Consider the following 20,606-nt stretch of genomic DNA (forward strand, 5'->3'; position numbering starts at 1 on the left):
TCATGACTTGGTCTAATTGGACAGAATAATTTCTCTTTCACTCATCTTCTCTTACTTGCCTGTTGCTAAATGTGTGATTCTGACTTGGATGCACAGAAACGCAGCCCCCTTCTTGAAAAAGTGCATTTCTCATTCCAGCTTGTCAGTCTCCACGCTCCCCAAAAGGGAACAGATGACAGCAATCAGCAGGAAACCGCAGAGCGAGACCATCTTGAACTCCTTCACCTTTAAGCTCATTTCACCACTTAACATATTTTTTTCAAGTGGTCAGTGGATATATTTAGACTGTCGTTATCCCTTTGGTGTCGACTAGAGCTTCATGGGATAAGCCATCTGCCATTTCTTAGAGTCACAGAAAGTGGGGACAGTGGAAAGTTATCCTGGAGTCAGTGAATCTTCCCTTCCAACAGCAAAGACTCATTAAACAAATCTTCATTTCCGTGATGTAAACTGACCTACATCTTCCATTTGTTAGCACCGCTTGTTCAGAGTTCCCCAGACTTCCCCAACCACATACGGAATATCCTTGTCAGAACATTCAAAAGAGAGCCTTCCAGTTTGTGGCTAAACTAAAACTCTTCCATATGACTGCTATTGAAGCCTAATTATCTTAACAAGAGACAGAAGCAAGGTTAAACTTGGGCAGTGCCTTCTCAGATTCAGCACTTCCTCGGGTCAAAAGCTCAGGCCACTTATATAGATCTTGTAAATCAAAGCTGTCTTCTTCCAGATGACTTGTTCCATAAAAGATGAGCTCCAGAGGAATGCATTTGGACTATGAGACTAATTGTTCACCAGCTTCCTTCTGATTATTTTGTAAATTTCTTAGTTCAACATCCCACCCCCATCCCTAAAATCCCACCTTCTTTTCCTTCTGGATATGAACCAAAAATAGTTGTTAGCTAAACCACATGGAATCAGTAGAGTTTAAATCGTTGTTTCAGAGTGTGCAGATCATTGCCAAATAAAGCCCAATTGTTGTTGTTCAATCATTAAGTCATATCTGACTTTTTGCGACCCCATGGACTGCAGCATACCGGGCTTCCCTGTCCTTCACTATCTCCCAGAATTTGCTCAAACTCATGTCCATGGAGTCGATGATGCCATCCAACCGTGTCATCCTCTGTCATATCCTCTTCTGCCCTCAATCTTTCTCAGCACATGGTCTTTTTCAGTGAGTTGGCTCTTTGCATCAAGTAACCAAAGTATTGGTGCTTCAGCATCAGTCCTTCCAATGAATGTTCAGGGTTGATTTCCTTTAGGATTGATTGGTTTGATCTCCTTGCTGTCCAAGGGACTCCCAAGGGTCTTCTCCAGCACCACAGCACAAAAGCATCAATTCTTTGGCGCTTAGCCTTCCTTATGGTCCAACTCTCACATCCATACTTGACTACTATAAAAACTATAGTTTTGACTAGACAGACTTCTGTCGGCAAAGTGATGTCTTTGCTCTTTAATATGCTGTCTAGATTTGTCATAGCTTTCCTTCCAAGGAGCAAGCATCTTTTTAATTTCATGGCTGCAGTCACCATCTACAGTGATATTTGGAGCCCAAGAACATAAAATCTGTCACTGTTTCTATTGTTTCCCCATCTATATGCCATGAAGTGATGGGACCAGATGCCTTGATCTTCAGTTTTTGAATATTGAGTTTTTAAGCCAGCTTTTTCACTCTCTTCTTTCACCTTCATCAAGAGACTCTTCAGTTCCTCTTTGCTTTTTTTCATAAGGGTTGTATCATCTGCGTATCAGAGGTTATTGGTATTTTTCCCAGCAGTCTTGATTCCAGCTTTTGATTCATCCAGCCCAGCATTTCACATGATGTACTCTGCGCAGAAGTTCAATACAGCCTTGATATACTCATTTCCCAATTTTGAAATTGGGAAATGGCAAACCACTTCAATGTTCTTGCCTTGAGAATCCCATGAACAGTATGAAAAATACAGCCCTGACTGGAAACTTCTTTGTATTGATGAGATAAAGAGATCCATAGATGCCACAGGAACCACTGGCTGGTTTCCTAAATCCTGTTTACTAATCTTTGCCGTTTGTTATACATTCCGTACATAAAAATGTGTTTCAGTGGTACCTGGTTTCTCTGGAAGCCACAGAATACTTATCAAAAGGATGAGTCAAATCAGTAAAACGTGTAAATGACAGGATAGTTCTTACCTTAAAAAAAAAAAGTCATTAACTTTGTTTACTTTTCCAAGTTTAACTACAGCTGGATCTAAAGAACTCGCTATTCAGATGTCAGTGTAACAACCTGATAAAAACATTTAGAGTTGAGAGGACCTGAATGGGATTCCTGCCTGGACCCCAAGTTCGGCTGTGAATTTGGGTCGCTGTGTACTCTGAGACCTAGCTTCAACCGCCATAAATGGGGTAATGGTGGTAGTAACCCGAGAGGATGGCTGTGAGGGCTGAAGTCTGGGCGTGTGCTTTCTCGTGCAGGCAGGAAGCCCTTCTGGCCGCCATCAGTGAAAAAGATGCCAACATAGCTCTCCTGGAACTGTCATCCTCGAAGAAGAAGACGCAGGAGGAAGTGGCCGCCCTGAAACGGGAGAAGGATCGGCTGGTACAGCAGCTGAAGCAGCAGGTATGACTGATGGGGGCAGGGGGTGGGGGCTGCCCGCATCCTTGCCAGCTGTGGACGCAGGTCAGACGTCTGACCCATGTCCAGTTCGTCTTCCCAGCAGAGACCTCAGCCTTTCAAGCCTCTGGCTCCGTCCAGGAAGCACAGAGCCTTCTTGGTAAGAGGACTGGTTGAGGAGGTGTCACACATCTTCAGAGAATGTTTCTTAACTTTTGCAGTGGCTTTGGGAAATTAGTGCAGTTCTGCCCACTTGAATTGAAAAAGGTGTTTTTGGTTGTTGGCGGTTTTTGTTTATTTCTCCACGTCTTTCTGGGCCAGGCCACAGGGGTCCACAGCACTGACCGCTGTGTGGCCTTGGCAAGCGCTGTAGGGTATCTTCAGGGGCTGTCAGAGTCCTGAGAGGTGCCTCCAGGTCCAGAGACCACGTGTCAGGGCAGGCGGCAGTGGAGTGGAGCTGGTGTGCTCATACTATCGACTGGTGAGGTTTGTTTTTTACATCCCATCAGACACCCTCTGTAGAAGGCACTAAGTATATTTTCAGTTAACTGATTCCCTGTTCTTCAAGGCTGGGTAAGCTCTGTCAGTGAGAGAAACATTTTGCCGTTTTTTATTCCACCCAGAACCTTCCCCAAATTTAATGGTGAATACTTGCGTGAGCCCCTTCATTTGTGAAAATAAAAGCTAGAAATCTCCTCTTTGATGATGGTTGCACAACAGTATAAATACACTTAACAGACATAACTATAAACAGGGTTAAAATGATAAATTTTATGTATACTTTACCACAGCTTTAAAAGGGGGGGAAACGTTTTCCCCTTTGAAAGTGAGGAGAGAGCTGACTGCTGAAATCGGAGTGCTCTGGATCTGCGCAGCGCCTGCCTTAGTGGCCAGGCCTGTGCCGCTCACGGGGCCCACCCCCACCTCACGTCCTCCCCCGCTGCTCCGTCACTGTCCCCGTGCACTTTGGCTGCCCATGAGTGCCCTTCTGCCCGAAGTGATCAGAGTAGAAAAGAGCTTTTCAGGTTAAGGAATTTCTTCTTTTCTGCTTCTAGAGGATCAGTCATCAGCTGATAGCATAATATCTAACATTTGAACTAGCAGAAATCAATATTTACACAATAAGGAAATTTTCTCTGTTTGTAGACATGAAAATTGCTTATAAATAGACTTTATTTGTGTGACTGATTTTGCTGAGAAAAAACACCAGAAGTCCCCTTCTACAAGATGGAAGGGTGACCAGCAAAAACAACCCAGTGCTCATGAACAAAAAGATTTGCAGCTTATGTAGGTAATACCTGTGGCTCAGGGGATAAAGAATCAGCCTGCAATGCGGGAGATCTGGGTTCAATCCCTGTGTTGGAAAGATCCCCTGGAAAAGGGAAAGGCTACCCACTCCAGTATTCTGGTCTGGAGAATTCCATGGACTGTATAGTCCAGTTGGACACGACTGAGCAACTTTCACATTTATGTAGGCAATACCCACTTAAGCACTGGGACCCCTGAACCATCATCCCTTTAAGAGACAGAGTCACTGTGAACTTCCACCCTCTTCTGGGTGCTGGTGACGCAGGGTCAGGAAAGCTTCCCCTTTGTGGAAGGTTCACCTATGTTATTCAGCATTTCGAAGAATTCTGCCACATAAGCATTTTCAGATCACCTAGTTTGACTGAAAAAAAAAAAAAAAGACTTCTTTCATAGTACACGAGAAAACTGAGCAAAGAAAATATCACTTTGTCATTCAGTCCCACATTGCTCATTCTGTCTCATTTTAAGAGCCATGATTAATTCTAATTGGTCCTTATGTCATATTTTCTGAACAAATGATCAGTTTCTGTTACACTCAGTGGAAGAATTTCAAATGAATGAGCCTGCTCAGCTGACTGAGGAGTCTGAGGGGTGGTAGATAACACGCCTGTACTTTTGCAATGGCCACGGAAAACTCAAGTGAGCTGCCCTGTATCTGTATGTCTATATGTTATTCACCCCCACCGCACCTCCGCCCCCATTCATCAGGGGACAGCTAGTGGAGATCAGTTAGTGTCTCTCGAGAGAACCAAGATCTCCAGAGGAGCAGTGCATCCCACACAGCTACGTGGTAAGCTGAAGTGTCCCGGTGTGTGTCCTGCAGAAAGGTGTCTTCCCCCAGGGAAAGCGAGCTGATGGCCAAGCTTGCTTGGGTCTCTGGCTTTCTGGTTTGCTGTCCCAGGCCAAACATCACCTTCTGTCCCTGCAGTCTTTTCACAGTGGTTTTCACTCTCCTTCCTTGTATCCCTCCCCGCCGGCTGCCCACAGGGTCCTTTCAGAAGTTTGAGACCCTGTCCTCTTCAGTCGGCTATTTCCGTAAGCATCCTTTCTAGTTTTCTGTTATGTTGTGTGTGTTTTACTTGTTGAGCATTACAAGGCTGCTTAATTTCCCTGATCTCTTAAGTTCTCAATGGAAAAGGGGTACTTTACTGTTGCCCCAAGTATTTCCAATAGGTCCAGCATGGAAAAGCATCTGAATTCAGTGAGTCATGCATTAAGTAACCATCCGTTACCAAGTTGTGCCCACCGCCTGGTTACCAGGTGACCTGTCCCAGAGAGCTGCTGTGACACGTGGGCCAGCTTCACGGTGCTCCCCCAACTTGTGGCTTCATCGGGCAGAGCTGAGGGCTCTGACAGCCGCCACGCAGGCCCAGGATACCGGCCCAGGCTGGCCGTTCTCACTCGGACCCCCGTGAGCATGCAGTCCCGCTCTTGGCCAGGCCTGCAGTTACCCTGGCTCCTGGCTGGGGCCACAGGGCTCCCTCCCAGAGTTACTCCCAGGGCCCTGGGCCCTGCTGCATTTGGGCTCCTCTGTGGGGTGGCTCAGTATGTGGGGCCGGCTCCCCCTTAGGCAAGTGATCCAGGGAGGGGAGAGAGCAGCCAGGACGTTAGAACCTGCCTCAGTGGGGCCACCGCCACCCCCTCATCCTAGTGACCACTTCCACCTGCCCTACAGCATCAGGTTCATTGTGGGCTGGCCACCTGAGCAGTGACTGAGCAGCAGATAGCCGTGTCTTCCTGCGTGAGACACTGCTCAGCCCTGGACAGGAACACATGTGACGGGGGGGCATGGCTCAGAAACACCGAGACCTGGAGAAACACGTGCTGTGTGATTCCAGGTGTCTGCTCAGCTCTAGGGAAGACCGCAGTAACCTCAGAAAGCAGATGAGCCATCACAGCAGAGCCTGCTGGTCTGCCACCTCCGCCCCAAGAGGGCCTGTGGAGGCGGACAGGTGTGTCCTCACCAGCCTGTCTCCCTCTTCCTCTGTGTTCAGGACCTTGCTCCTCGTCAGATCAGCAGGTCTGATCCCTGTACATGTGCTCGTGCCCCTTCCCTCACTCACCCCCCATCCTCAGGACCAAAGACACCAGGACTTGGGGCTGAACTCTCTGAGCACAGGGCCCTCGTGCATGACTGTTTGTTCCTCGTGACGTCAAGATCCCTTCTGCCAGACTCAGCATCACTCACACACCAGTGTCAGGCCAGAGGAGGTGTGTGCCCAGGGAAGACCTAGCGGACAGCAGTGCCCCTGAGTGGGCTCTGTCTGGGACACGACCTGCTGAGTGCTCTGTTGTCCCCAGTGTTGGGCCCTGGCCACAAGCTCTGGAGCAGCTGGGAAAGCCCGTTCATCTGAGTGTTAAACTAGCTTAAAAGGGACATCTAGTGACTTCCCTGCAGTCCAGTAGTTTAGACTCCCCCTTCCAGTGCAGGGGACACAAGTTCCACCCCTGGTTCGGGAACTAAGATCCCACATGCCCTGGGGCAGCTATGCCTGAGCGCTGTAACTAAGACCCAACACAGTTAATAAATAATGTGTTTTTTTTTTTTAAAAAAGGTGACCTCTATAGACAAAACTGGAGCCTATTATACGGAGTGAAGTAAGTCAGAAAGAGAAACACCAATATGGTATATTAATGCCATATATATGGAATTTAGAAAGATGGTAACCACAACCCTATATGCAAGACAGCAAGAGACACAGATGTAATGAACAAGCTTTTGGACTCTGTGGGAGAAGGGGAGGGTGGAATGATTTGAGAGAATAGCTTTAAACATGTATATTACCATATGTGAAATAGATGACCAGTGTGAGTTCGATGTGTGAAGCAGGGCACTCAAAGTCGGTGCTCTGGGACAGCCCAGAGGGATGGGATGGGGAGGACGGTGGGAGGGAGATCCAGGATGGGGGGACACACATGCTCGTGTGGGTGATTCACGTCAATATATGGCGAAAACCACCACAATATTGTAAAGAAATTATCCTCCAATTAAAATTAATTAATTTTTTAAGTGACCTCTAATGTTGAAGGGAGAACAATGAAATGATTTTTCTTTCTATGACAAGAACAGAAACAGTTAAAGCCACAATGTCAGTGGACAAAGAAAGAAAGAAAGCAGCGAGTGCAGAGGTAGCTCGAGGGCTGTAGCAGCCGCTCTGGACACGTGTCCCTCTTGCCCAGCGCCGCCCCGTGATGATGAGGCCAGCCTTGGCACCGTCCGTGTGTCCACTCCCCACGTGTCACCAAAGTCAGGTGCTTGGCCAGGGCGGTCATTCCTTGGAGGACACGGTGTCCGACGTGGCCAGAGGAGCCTCCTCTGTGTGCAGCCCTGGCCTCCTGGCTCCGTCCTGTACCTGCTGTGTCCACGAGCCACGCTCCCAGCTGTCCTGTGTGCCCTTATCCCTTCTGTGGCGAGTGGAACCTGTCTGGTTAGGATATACTGTGTCCAGAAGTTGACAGAATAGACAGTTACTGATCAGTCCCTGCTTCATGACTCAACTGCCTGTACTGACTTGGTCAGATAAACGTGCTCATCTCGTTTTAATTATCCTGCCTCCGTTCAGTCCTAGATTCTTACATATTAAGTCTTCAGTATACATACTTCTTCCCCTAAACCACCACAAACATTAGGATCAGCTCCACGTTTCCTGCCAACAGCATCCAGATTTATTTGAAAGGAACTGGATGCAAAGCGTTTTCCGTTCCCCGTCCTCCCCGCTGGAATGGCCTCCTACTTCCTCAGCTTAATCTCTGCTTTAATCTTCACTTCAAGACTCATCTTTGTAGTTTGGAATTTCCTAGCCATGGAATCAGTTCCTTACCTTTCGGAAAGCCAGCCTTTGCTTATTTTCACTCACATGTTTGTCCCCTCTTGGGCAAAAGCTGTCCCGGGAGGCAGGCGCTTTGTTTCATTTTTTATTGGAGTACATTTGCTCTACAGCGCTGTGTTAGTTTCTGCTGTACAGCAAAGTGAATCAGCTTTGTGTATCCACGTATCTCCTCTTTTTTGTATTTCCTTCCCATTCATGTCACCAAGGAGCCTGAGTGGAGTTCCCTGAGCTGTATAGTAGGTTCTCGTTATTGGTTCTCTGTTTTATGTATAATAGTGTATTTGTGTCAATCCCAATCTCCAAATTCATCCCCCACACACACCCCACTGCCCCTCTTGGTGCCCCTACGTTTGTTCTCTACATCTGTGTCTGTGTTTCTGCTTTTCAAATAAGATCATCTACCTCCAACTCGTTGTGACCGTGCAAGACGTGAGCCCCCTGTCTTGCATACACAAGCACCCATTCCCCCCACACCAAGAATCCACGTATGTGAAGCTCTTTTGTAACACACAGCATCATATTAGTTTTCAGGGTGCAACATAATTGTATCTATGTATGTATGGTGGTCAGTGTACATCTATCACCACTTTTTTTTTTCATGTGATAAAAACTTTTAAGATCTTGACTCTCAACAGCTTTCAAATACGCAGTGCAGTGTTGTTACCATTATCACCATGCTCAACATCACAGCCCCAGGATTTAATAACTGGAAGTCTCTACTCTTTGACCCCCTTCATTTATAAATCTCTTGATATCTAAGTGTTGGACACAAGTTTATTCTTTTGGTTTTCTTAACGAATCAAGTCACAAACTTCCTCACTCAGCCTCTCTGGGTCTTCTCTTCCTCATCTGTAATGTTGGATGGATAGATAAAATTGATTTTGAGGTCTAGAGTCTATATTTTCCAATTTTTGGCAAGTCAGTGTATTTACCTGTAGCTGTATTTATCTGCTAACTGCTGATGTTAGGGACAGTTTTAAAAGAAGCAGTTGTAAAGCATAAGGGAACACATATGTAAGGATTGTTTAAAACTGTCTATAGACATTTGCTCATCTTATGAAAGTAGTAAATATTGCATTTTAAAGTTTGAAAAAAAAATCCTGGTTACTCACTATCCCCCTGAAACCTTTTTCGTATCCTACAAAGAAATGGATCCCATTTTGATGAGTTCTGCCTGCCTGGAGTTCGGTGGAATCCAGAGGCTGGGAGACACAGGGAAATCTGAATTCCTCCCAGGCTCCTTCCTTCCATCTGTTCCGTCTCTTTTGTCATCAGTTCCAGATGTAGGCAGACTCTTCACAGAATTTGATAAGACCCTCTCTTCCCCTTGTTTCGAGCATCACATCTTGCTCGCCGTTCCTGTTGTCAGACTGCCGCCTTCTGTGATGCCGCAGGGAATTTATAAATCTTTCTGATCCCTCCTGAATCATCTCAATGCAAATAAATCAGCCTCGATTTCCTGCCCCTCTGCACGTGCCCCTCCCGTTCCTGCCCCCTCGCTGTCTGTCAGGTGGCATGATTTATAGCTGCTTCCTGAGCCCCTTGACCTTGGTCTGAGGATCTCATTAAGCGTGAGTAAGAAGACAGGTTCAGGGTGATTCACCTTTCTCCCACTTAGCTTCTCTTGGTAGGAATCAGATCAGTATGCTCCACAGAATCTGTTCCTGCTGCCTCTTTTGGTCTCTTTGAAAGAATGTGAATACTTATTAAGAGTGAATATGGAATTAAGTGATACTTGTAGTCAAGGAAACAAGAGGAGTGATGGTAGATAAACTGTAGCATTAACCATCACAGAGTACCCTTCCCATGGACAGCCCACACGACCAAATTAAACTATCTGTACTACTGTCTGGCTTTCTTGAAAAAACATTCACAGGTACGAATATCCAAATTTTATTGAGTTGAAGCTTGTTTTGAGTGCTTCACACAAATTAAGTCATATAATTACACAGAAACCACCCTGTGAAGTACAGTTATCCTTTTTGTACAGAGGAGATGCTGAGAGAGCGAGAAGTTTGCCCAGAGTCACATGGCTAGTAAGCGATGGAGCTAGGATTCAGAACAGACCATGTCACTCCGCTGCCAGCATTGATGATTGCTACACCAAAATGTGTTGCCATCATCACAGGCTTTCAGTTAGAGATTTCAGTATCCTTTGTGTGTATTAGTTACTCAGTCATGTCCAACTCTTTGCGACCCCATGAACTATAGCCCACCAGGCTCCTCTGTCAATGGAATTCTTCAGGCAAGTATACTGGAATGGGTTGCCATTTCCTTCTCCGGGGAATCTTCTTGACTCAGGGATCAAACCCAAGTCTCCGGCATTGCAGGCAGATTCTTTACATCTGAGCCACTCAGTAGCATTTAGCTATATCATTAATAACCCAGTAATTCTGTCTCCTGATAAATAGCACTTTAGTAAATTCTTTCCTAAGTTACAGTGAAAAATTTGCATACAGGACTGTGCTCAGTCTGAAAAATTTAGAATCTCAACAGGCCAAAATCTCTTCCCCACCTTATATCAAAAGATATGTTCTCATTTCAACAATTATTTTAGAAATTGTTGACTGAATGAGAGAGAAGTCTAATTGAGAACTCAGTATCTGAAATCAGATAGACTGATTCTTAAGCAGCCAAATTTGAAAAGTTATGTGCTTAAAACCCTAAATTACCATCACAAATAACTCTGATAATAAAATACTGTTACTATCATATATGTACATGAGCAGAGAAATGGAATGGGTGTGTCAAGAAAATGGTGTGTGCAAAAGTGGAAATAGCAAAGAGAGAAAATCTAAAGAGAAACCAAAAAAGAAATTCTGGAGCTGAAAAGTACACTAGCCAAAATGAAAAATTCACTTAGAGGGGTTCACGGCAAATTTGAGCAGGCAGAAGAATCTGTGCACTTGAGGATAGGATAATGGGAATTATCAGGGCTGAGGAACGGAAAGAAAAATGACTTAAGAAAAGTGAACAGAGCCTGGAGACCCCTGGGGCAGCAGCATGTGGACCAGCATGCACATCATGGGAAGGAGGAGAGGGCGGAAAGGGGCAGGGAGAATATCTGAAGACATAATGGTGAAAACATCCCATATTTGCTGAAAGACAGCAAATTCCAAGTTAGGTGAATTCAAAATGAGGCACATTATAGTCAGACTTTCAAAAGATGAGGAGAGAAATCATCACATACAAGGGATCCTCAGTAGGGTTTTCAGCAGATTTCTCATCAGAATCTTTAAAAGCCAGAAGATGAAGACTTCTCTGGGGAGACTGATGTATTCAAAGAGCTAAAAAAAAAAAAAAAAAAAGAATCCTATATCCAGTAGAACTATCCTTGAAAAATGAGGGAGAAATTAAGACATTCTGAGTTAGGCAAAAGCTGCAGGAGGTCATGACCATTAGATCTGCCCAACAGGAAATGCTGACGGGCTTCCTGCAAGGTGAGATGAAAAGACACCAGACAGTAGTCTGAAACTGGCATGGAGAAATAAAAGACCTCAACAGAGGTAAATACTTGGGCAATTATAAAAGCTAGTGTTGTTGTAACAGTGTTTTGTAACTGTAGGTTTTGTTTTCTACATGATTTAAGAAAATGAAACTTACACGCACAGATGTAGGCATTCCAGGGGTGACTTTGGTCCTCGAGTGGAGTGTGACTACCACCGAAATAGAGTTTGGGGTGATTAGATGAACCTGGTTACAGACACAGGTACCCGTGGTGATGTGGCTGCAGAGATGTGAACTGGATAGGCTGTTCTGACCCAGAATGTCCTGGAAGCTGCAGCTAAGAGTTGCGTCACCTTCGGACACATGCAGGCCCCATCTCCTAGTCCCCACACCCCTGCCCGAGTTCCCAGGCTGTTCTGGGACTGGGAGGAAATGAACCAGGGCTTGCTGGTGGAAGAGAGGTGCTCCATGGCAGGCCTTCCGACTTCTTCTGACCCCTCACAGCCCAGCTGTGGTCACTAATCAGCTGCTCCCAAATGCCTCCGTCTGTTGGAAACAAGAAGGTTTTCAGTCCCCCGTGCCTTTAACCACAGTTGTCTTTGCTCGTTCAGTTCGAGCTGGTTCTCACTTTTATGTGTACTTTTTTATTGACTCCTGGATGTTTGGAGTTTCACGCTGTGTGACTCTGGATCCTGTGTAAACCTCCTCTTCATGTTTACTCTGTCCCCCAGCCCCAGTATCTTATTGATGTGTTTCAGAAAATGATGCCTCTGGTAGCAGGTGCGTTTTGCTATCTTTTTATTCATTCACTAAGTCGTGTCTGACTCTTTGCAACCCCATGGGCTGCAGCACATCAGTCTCCCTGTCCTTCACCATCTCCCAGAATTTGCCCAGACTCATGTCCATTGAGTCAGTGATCCATCCAACCATCTCATCTTTTGTTGCCCCCTTCTCCTCCTGCCCTCAGTCTTTCCCAGCATCAGGGTCTTTTCCAGTGGGTCAGCTCTTCTCATCAGGTGGCCAAAGTGTTGAAGCTTGAGCATCAGTCCTTCCAATGAATTTTCAATGAGTTTTCCTTTAGGATTGACTGGTTTGCTGTCCAGTTTCACTAATTTATTCAGCCACTAATTCCTTTTAAATGATCCTTAATGATAATTCATTCCTTATTAGAATCAATCTATGCCCGGTACTTCTTGTTTATTTCTAGAAATCAAAGTTTTTTCAAATACTTAAGTTTATTGAAATGATCAGTGAAGTATTTCTACAGCTTTAAGTATAGGAGATCAATTTAAGATACTTTTTTAAATTAAGATTTTTTTTTTTAAGAAAGGCCTGATTTTAATAAATGTCACGGTTATTTTCCTTTACACAAAAGACTAAAAAGCTGTTTAGCTCAATTTCACACACACACACACACACACACACACAGAAGTAAGTTTGGAGACTAGAGAAGATACCTAGAATGAGTTGGTCAGTGTTTGTTGATTCCAACAACTTAAGCACGTATAAAAGTTTGTGAGAGCACACAGGTACAGAGAAATCCTTTCGTGGTGGGGTCTCAGACAGGAAGACAAGCTGGAGCTGAGGGTCTGGCCCTATGTCAGTTGCTCTCAGTGTGGGTGGTTTCCATTAAGAACCCGAATGCGTTCGCATCCCCAGGTTTGTTTGAAGGTTAGTGTACGTGCACGTGAGTGTACGATTTATAGTTAACTCTGAGTCAGTTCATTCGTTCCTTTTCCACACATGGACCATGGTTTTGTAAAAAGAAAGCATAAAATTCCCTCAGAACTTCTCACTTCAAGACTTTTGATCCTTCTTATCTAAAATGCATCTTTTATCTTGTGTGTGTGTATGTGTGTTTAAAGTGCTTAGAATTTTTGAAGATTACCCCGCTGCCTGCTTGGCTGTTTCTCAGACAGGGAAATGCTTTTTTTGTTTTTAATGAAAAGCGTTAAATAAATGTGTTTACTAAAGGAAAGGGTGTCTTTTTGAAGGGAGAATACTGAACTTTTCCGCTTTGCAGCACAAAATTGTTGGGTTAAGATGCATTGTAATTGATACCTGTGGTTTGTGCCACCATTCTTGGGAAAATGATTTTTTTAAGATTCTGTTTAATACCATATAAGATTTTTTTTTGATGGAGGGGATCTGTCTTTTCTGTTACATGTGAAGGAATATAGTGTCACTTCTCTTTTTTTGTGGCCCCCATATCTAAAATTTTAACTGTGTGTGCTTAGCCACCCAGATGGCCTGATCCGTAGACATAACTCTATGGTAGATGCTCTTGGACCCTGGCCTTTGTTCACTGGTTTCTAGAATAACAGAAAACACCTGCCTACATTATCTTCTTTCCTTAGATGTGATGGTGAGTCTCACTGTATCTGGCTAGCATTCCCTTAAATATTTTGCAAAATGTGGGGCTTCTGTTTCTTTAAAGAAATGCTGCTGGTAACCTTAAAACTCAAATAGGGTTGCTTCAGGTTTATTGCAAAGATGAAAAGTGTGTGCTAGAAAGTGAGGCAGTGATCAGGAATAAAGTTTCAATCGCACTTTGTTTTAAAACAGTCTCATTTCAGACACTGGTTTGGGTCAGTTTAGCAAGTTGGCCTACGAGCTATTTCATTCCTGGAACTCTGTGGCTTTGTGGATCTGGCTCTGAGTTTTTACCTTGGTGTACTGCAGTTCCACACCACGGCCCTGCCAGAAATAGGACAGCACTCAAAACTTAGAAATTCTTACAAAGTATCTTTTAATTTTTAAACACTGGATATATCTTTATCTTCATGTTAATATTCGTTGAAAAAGAAAAGGTATAGGCTGCTGTCCCTCCAGAGTTCAAAGTTAAAGTCTGCATGGCATATAGGAAAGAGTTAGACATACCTAATAAGCAGGACTATGTATTAAGATTAATAAATAAATACTTTCTTGTGGCTAAGGAGAAAGGAATATGTGATTATCTGTTGGGGAAGCAAGGAGACCCACACAAACCTTTCTGAGAACTAAGGAATATTATAATAAGATGAAAAAAACCTAGGCTCCTTTATTATTTTTTAAAAAAGGCAAGTAGAAAGTTTACTGTGTTTGTTTTCTTTGCTTTCTACCAAGAGTGGGGGAAAAAGTAGGGTTTTGGTAGGAAACACAGAATATGTTGAAAGAACAGACATCCTATGAACCTAAAGCCATAAATGGTGACATATCCAAGAATACCCTTGAGATGAGAGAGGAAGATTACATGAAACCTTAAGAAAAAAAATCCCCTGAATACCAAAACAAATACCTGAATATCCGTAATCAAAAGTTCTCCTTTTTCTTACATAAATCAATTTGTATATGAGGAAATCAAAGGAAAGAATTTTGTGAAGCTAGGAAAACCAGAGTGCCTGGATTCTGGAGTTCTTTTTGAAGCTATTATAAGTAGCAGCAGTTATGTTTTCATTTGAGATAAAACTTTGCTGGTTAGTTAAGATGTCCATTTTCTTTTGGCTGAGACAACTCATTGTGGCAATAATGCTGGATTTTTCATAGTTTTGAGAAATTCTGTTTGGTAAGCGTGTCTATTTTTAATTAATACAAATGGGAAAACAGCATTATTTAATAAAGATAATTTCATAGAAAAAGCTTTCAAAATATAAAACTCATTGCTGGAAGAATAATAAAATACAATCCCAAATGCACCAACCTTAGAAAATAGATACTTGAATTTGACAAACGTGTTAAAAGGACTATATAGATACATATGTGTGTACACACACACACATACTAGCGATTTTACTAGGCACTGGGTTGACACGTGGCTGGAGAGCTTGTCCCAGCCCTCACAGACTCAGTCCATGGGAAGAAGAGACATGCAGACGGGTTATTAGAATCTGACAGATTCAGAGAATCTGAAATGCTTTTTGTTCCCAACCTAAAGATACTGGATAAGCATTAACCCCCTCTCCGAGTCTGTGATGTGTGATTGAGCTTATTGGCAGAAGAGGAAGGTGTCAGAAGCAAAGATAGTGTGCACGAAAGCAGCAGCAGCCCTAGGGTGCTGTGACCAGCTGTGACCAGTTCAGGTCGGGCTGGGTTTTAGTGTCCGCACAGCGAATGGAGATGGAACATGACAATGACGTGAACCAGGAGCTGAAACTGAACCTCTGCCGGCGCTGGGACATCAGAGGAGCGCTGTTCAAGGGGAAGGAAAGCAAGGCCAATTCAGCCAAACTTTTACTGCCAGTGAATGAGAAAAACTTTCCTCTGCTGTGACCCTGGGAAGGATCCCCAGGTCCCCAGTAAGATGCCAGAATTTCCAGCAGATTTAGAGTACCACTGGATGTGGGAAGTTCCTACCTGAAATACAGATACATTTTCACAATTAACAGAATAACATTACACAGAGTAACTGGGCATGTGCTACTGTGGTGTTTGCTACAGTGTTTGTAATAGCAGTAGAGTGGAGATAACCCAGGTGTCCAGCAGTGGGTGCTGGTTGAATCAGTTACAGTACATCTAACAGAATGGAGGGAGAGATGGAGCCGTTTCTAGAAGACATTGGTAAATGAAAAAGCAAGATGCAGAATAGTGTATTTAATATTCTACTTTTAAGAATTTTTTTTTTTTTTTTTTGGCCATCCTGTGTCTTACTTGCAGCTCCTGGGATGTAGTTCACTTGTAGTTCCCTTATTAGGGTGGGACCTAGGCCCCCTGCACTAGGAACACAAGAGTCTTAGCCACTGGACCAGCAGGGAAGTCCAACTTTTCATATGAGGAAGGTGGGTGATTGCAGAAATGTTTGTGAGAGTGTATGCTTGCTTACAGTACATAAAGATTTAAAGATGAATTTAAAATTTACCTCCAACATTTCCTATGAAAAGAGGAAATAAATAGAATGGAGAAGCAGGGTTGAAAGCAAGTCTTCTCTGAAGGGACCTAGTTTTATATATATAGTTTTGACCTTGGAATCATATGGATGTTTTACATAAATAAAAATAAAATCATATCAGAAAGTGGGGAAAGCAATTCTTGAGCTTTGTAAACAGATGAATCTAGATATTTGTTAAATTGTTGACATAGCCACATAGAGCCTAGGATTATTTCAGCTAACTGTATATATTACAGATCTTTCTCTGTACATTCTCAGTAAGATACTCGCCAGTGAGAAGAAAAATAATGCAAAGAAATTTTAAAGCTCATCCTGAAGGCATATTGATAGTGGTTACATTGGTATTGGTATTTTCAAAGAGTCATTCTGATGGATAAAGCCAATAAAAGCTAATCACATCATTATTGTAAGGAACCAAGGTTTTTCAGCTTAAGAGGAAAAAGGATATATAAAGTATAAAATCAAAGAGGTTAAATAAAAACTTATTCTTTAAGGGTCAGATCTAGACTCTTAAATCTAAATTGGAAATATTACTGTTCATTCATAATCTTCGTCATCTTTACAAAAAAGTGTTTCCCAGCTTTGAACTGAAACAGCCTGGAAGCAGCAATAATCCTTCAGCCCTGAGCATCCTGATCCGCTGATGTCCTGCTGACCAAGTGAGCTCTTCGGTAAAATGGCTGACTCTAGATCTGGAGCAAGAAATGGACAGACAAGACGAGCTTAGCGCATATTTGCCAGAATGCAGGAGTGATGTCACGTCCAAGGACACAAAGTCTGCCACGTAGAAAAAGCGCAGGATGGTTCTCCTTTCCCGTTGTGATCCTAACCAGGACCACGATTAAACTACCAAACTTGTTTCTCTAAAAAGCAAAACAGGATTGGTTGGGGGACTTCCCTACTGGTTCAGGGGTTAAGACTTCACCTCCCGACACAGGGGTGCAGGTTCCATCCCTGGTCAGGGAGTTGGGATCCCACATGCCCCATGGCCAAAAAGCCAGAAGGTAAACAACAGAAGCCATGCTATACCAGATTCACTAAAGGCTTTAAAAATGGTCCACATCAAAAAGAAAAAAGATCTTAAAATCAGTAGGAAACACATTTTTCTATTCTAGAGCTTGCCCTCTAGTTGAGAAAATAAAATAGCGTGCGAAGGCAGTCTTACAGTGACAGCTGTTGGGCTGAATTCAGCACAGTTCTCTCTCCTGATCCGGCTCTTGTCCTCTGCCTCCCGCACTGTCCCAAGGGAGCCCCCCCAGAGCTGTCCAACCAGTGGAAGAGGAACTTTCCCAGCTAGAAAGATAAATGAACAACTCAAGAATAATTCACAGGACTTCCTGGTGGCTCAGTGGTAAAGAATCCACCTGCCAGTGCAGGAGACACTGGTTTGATCCTTGGTCCAGGAGGATCTCACATGCCACGGAGCAGCTAAGCCCGTGCGCAAGTACTGAGCCTGTGCTCGAGAGCCCAGGAGCTGCAGCTGCTGGGCCCACACACTCTTGAGCCCGGTTCCGCAAGAAGAGAAGCCACTGCAAAGAAAGGCCAACACACTGCAACTAGAGAAGGACGTTGCAGCAGTGAAGACCCAGCACAGTCAAAATTAAATTTAAAAAGAATAATAACTAATTTATACTTTGTCATGTAATGAAGTTTAAAATAAAGCTCAAAGGTAATTTGTTGAAATTTTGTAAAATTTATCACCAATGCTGTGTCTGACCCACCTGAAAATAATGGAGATGATGCTTTTTTCATTTTATATATCAAATACCAACATAACAACGTTTAACTGAAATTCACTATAATGTTAATAAAATGATTTCCAAGGTTCGACGAATGTAGGCAGAAATCATTTTCTTGCTTTCTTTAAGATAATTATAATTGGATATAATGCTAATTAGTAAGGTTAAGTTTTATTTATATGTTTTCTAAAATATCTCAGAATATTTCTAAGTATTATTCTCTCTAAAGCTCATTTAGGTAGCTTAATAGCATTCTCAGAAGCCAAAAAGCAAAGATTAGTGAACAACCAGATAACGGATCAGAATTCAAACAGTTTTTAGTACCTGGGTTTGGATCACCAACATACACTGTTTATGAGCCTAACTAAAATATTTTTCTGTGAAGTGTCATTTCTGAACTGCCGTATCTGAGCACTGATATCTCGGTCTCAGAAGAAAAGCTTAGCAGTCTAAACAAGGAGCTCCTTTTCCTCTGGGCGGGTGGTGGTAGCTTAGTCGCTCAGTCGTGTCTGACTCTTGTGACTCCATGGGCTATAGCCCACCAGGCTCCTCTGTCCATGGAATTCTCCAGGCAAGGATACTGGAGAGGGTTGCCATTCCCTTCTCCAGGGGGTCTCCCTAGCCCAGGAATTGAACCCAGGTCTCCTGCACTGCAGGCAGATTTTTCACTGAGCTACCAGCGAATTCCCTGAATGGGTATGTATAACTATACTGAGGTGCACGTTTATGGCTTACAAAGTTTATTTCAGCAAGTTTCTTCCCATCTTTTTTTTCTTTACTCCTTCAAACAATCTTATCCTTCATGTGAGGGGACCAAGGGAGTCCAGCTGTCTGCACAGGCACGTGGCATGGTTCAGAAGGGAAGATATTTGGCTATAAAGCACCTTTCATGCTTGCTGGCTTATCTTAAGAAGAGCGGTACAAGAGCTCCTTGAGAACAGTGTCATTTACAGGGTCTGTATAACATCTACTCTGAGCTATCGGGTGCTTAGCGCTCAGCCTCTGTCTGTGCAGGGAACAGACTTCACATCAAATTAATGAACCTTAGGCCTGGGAACCCTGGATCAACTGGGATACACCTCAGGTCTTTCAGAAGTGGATTCGTTCTTGTATCTACTTCTTCATTCGAGTACATGAAATAAGTAGCCTTTGGTCTTATCTGTCAGTTCTTCTTGGAGGCTTTCAGCCTCATGCCTCAGAGATACTTGAGATACATCCTGCCCTGAAAGGGGATTTGTGTGTGTGCTTTATCAGTTTTCCGCCAAGTTCCTAAACTTGCGCTGGGTATTTGTGTGTCAGGTTCTAAGATAGTAACTGTTCAAGTGTACTTCTGCTGCATGTGCCTCTTAAAGTTGACGTGGAGGTGTTTCTGGTGTGCCCCTGCCCTTTGCTCTTCCCTCCCTCATTGCAGAAGGTTCTCCATCGGTCACGCAGCACCACGTGATGTGGGAAACATTCCCCTGCGTGTTTCCAAGGCCACTCCAAGTCGTCTCAGAAAAGAAATTTGATATCACAATTTATTGATAAGGATTTTCTCTACTGTCATTATATCCTGGAGGGAGGAATTGGCTACAAATGTATGTATCTGTTTTTCAGTAAAAATCTTGAGAGCCCAAGTGCCCAACAGTATGGGGCTCATTAGGCATCCATTCAGCTGAACACTGTGCAGCCGGTTAAAATTGGAGTTTGTCGTTCAGTCGCTTAGTCGTGTCTGACTCTTTGTGGGCCTCATGGACTGCAGCACACCAGGCTTTCCTGTCCTCCACTGTCTCCTGGAGTTTGTTCAGATTCATGTCCTTTGAGTCGGTGATGCCATCCAGCCATCTCATTCTCTGCTGTCCCCTTCTCCTCCTGCCCTCAATCTTTCCCAGCATCAGCGTCTTTCCCAGTGACCCAGCTCTTCACATCAGATGGCCAAAGTATTGGAGCCTCAACATCCTTCCAGTGAATTCACAGTCCTTCCAGAGAATATTCAGTGTTGATTTCCTTTAGGATTGACTGGTTTGATCTCCTTACAGTCCAAGGGACTCTCAAGAGTAGATTTTTAGAGTAATATTTAATGACATGGAATGTTCATAATAATGGGGATAGCTAAAATTAGTTGGATATTGATTTTATGCCAGGTGCCTTTGTAAGAGCTTATGTTAGTAACTCGGTTGGTTAACCTTCACAGCAGTCTTAATGGGGAGAAGGTATTGCTACGCACATTTTAAAGGAGAGGAAACTGAGGTTCAGAGCATGTGAGCAGCTTGCACAACTGAGCTGGCTGGTAAAAAGCAGAATTCAGGCCTGGACAGTTTGGCTCTAAAGCCCCTGCTTAGGCATCATTATGTGAAAAAAAGTACCAAAGAAAAATCTCGGCAAACTTTTTTATAGAACTAGACAAAATGTCTTGCATTTACCAAGAAAATGTTTAAAGATACCCAGTCAGATTTTGACAAAGCAGAATTGGTGAAGAAGGACATGTCTTACCAGATGTCAAAATATACTGCACAATAATCACAATTTAAAAATACTGCATTATAGCAAAAGCAAAGACTAAATCAGAACATGCTACTATTTATGTTCATAGGAAAGAGACTGAACAGATTCACGTAAATATTAACAATGATTATCACTGGTTAGAGGGACTTAGGGGTAATTTTTTTTCTCTGTATGTTTCAAATTATCTACAGTGAACATTTTTGAATCATATAACATTAGCAAATGTATTTTTAATGCTTTCAGAACCTCAAGTTTTAACAATATTGCTGTTTGATCATATGCACAGGGTTCTGTGGATTTTCTAAATTGCTTACTCTGCAAAGTAAATTCTCTAAAATGTT

At 43.4% G+C, this 20,606-nt stretch overlaps 1 protein-coding gene across 13 annotated transcripts in view; it reads left to right on the forward strand.

Moving 5' to 3' along the window:
- ERC1 (ELKS/RAB6-interacting/CAST family member 1) overlaps positions 1–20,606 on the forward strand; it is a 272,710-nt gene that overhangs the window by 205,808 nt on the left and 46,296 nt on the right. For all 13 annotated transcript variants that reach the window (XR_011256198.1, XR_011256200.1, XR_011256197.1 and 10 more), the window contains one exon: positions 2,455–2,599. Coding sequence is in view for 7 of the 13 variants with exons in the window: in XM_069585925.1 (XP_069442026.1) it covers positions 2,455–2,599 (145 nt within the window). In the remaining 6 variants the exon portion in view is untranslated. The remainder of the gene's footprint in view (positions 1–2,454; positions 2,600–20,606) is intronic.

This window comes from Ovis canadensis, chromosome 3 (assembly GCF_042477335.2).
Source record: "Ovis canadensis isolate MfBH-ARS-UI-01 breed Bighorn chromosome 3, ARS-UI_OviCan_v2, whole genome shotgun sequence".
Lineage (NCBI taxonomy): Eukaryota > Metazoa > Chordata > Mammalia > Artiodactyla > Bovidae > Ovis > Ovis canadensis.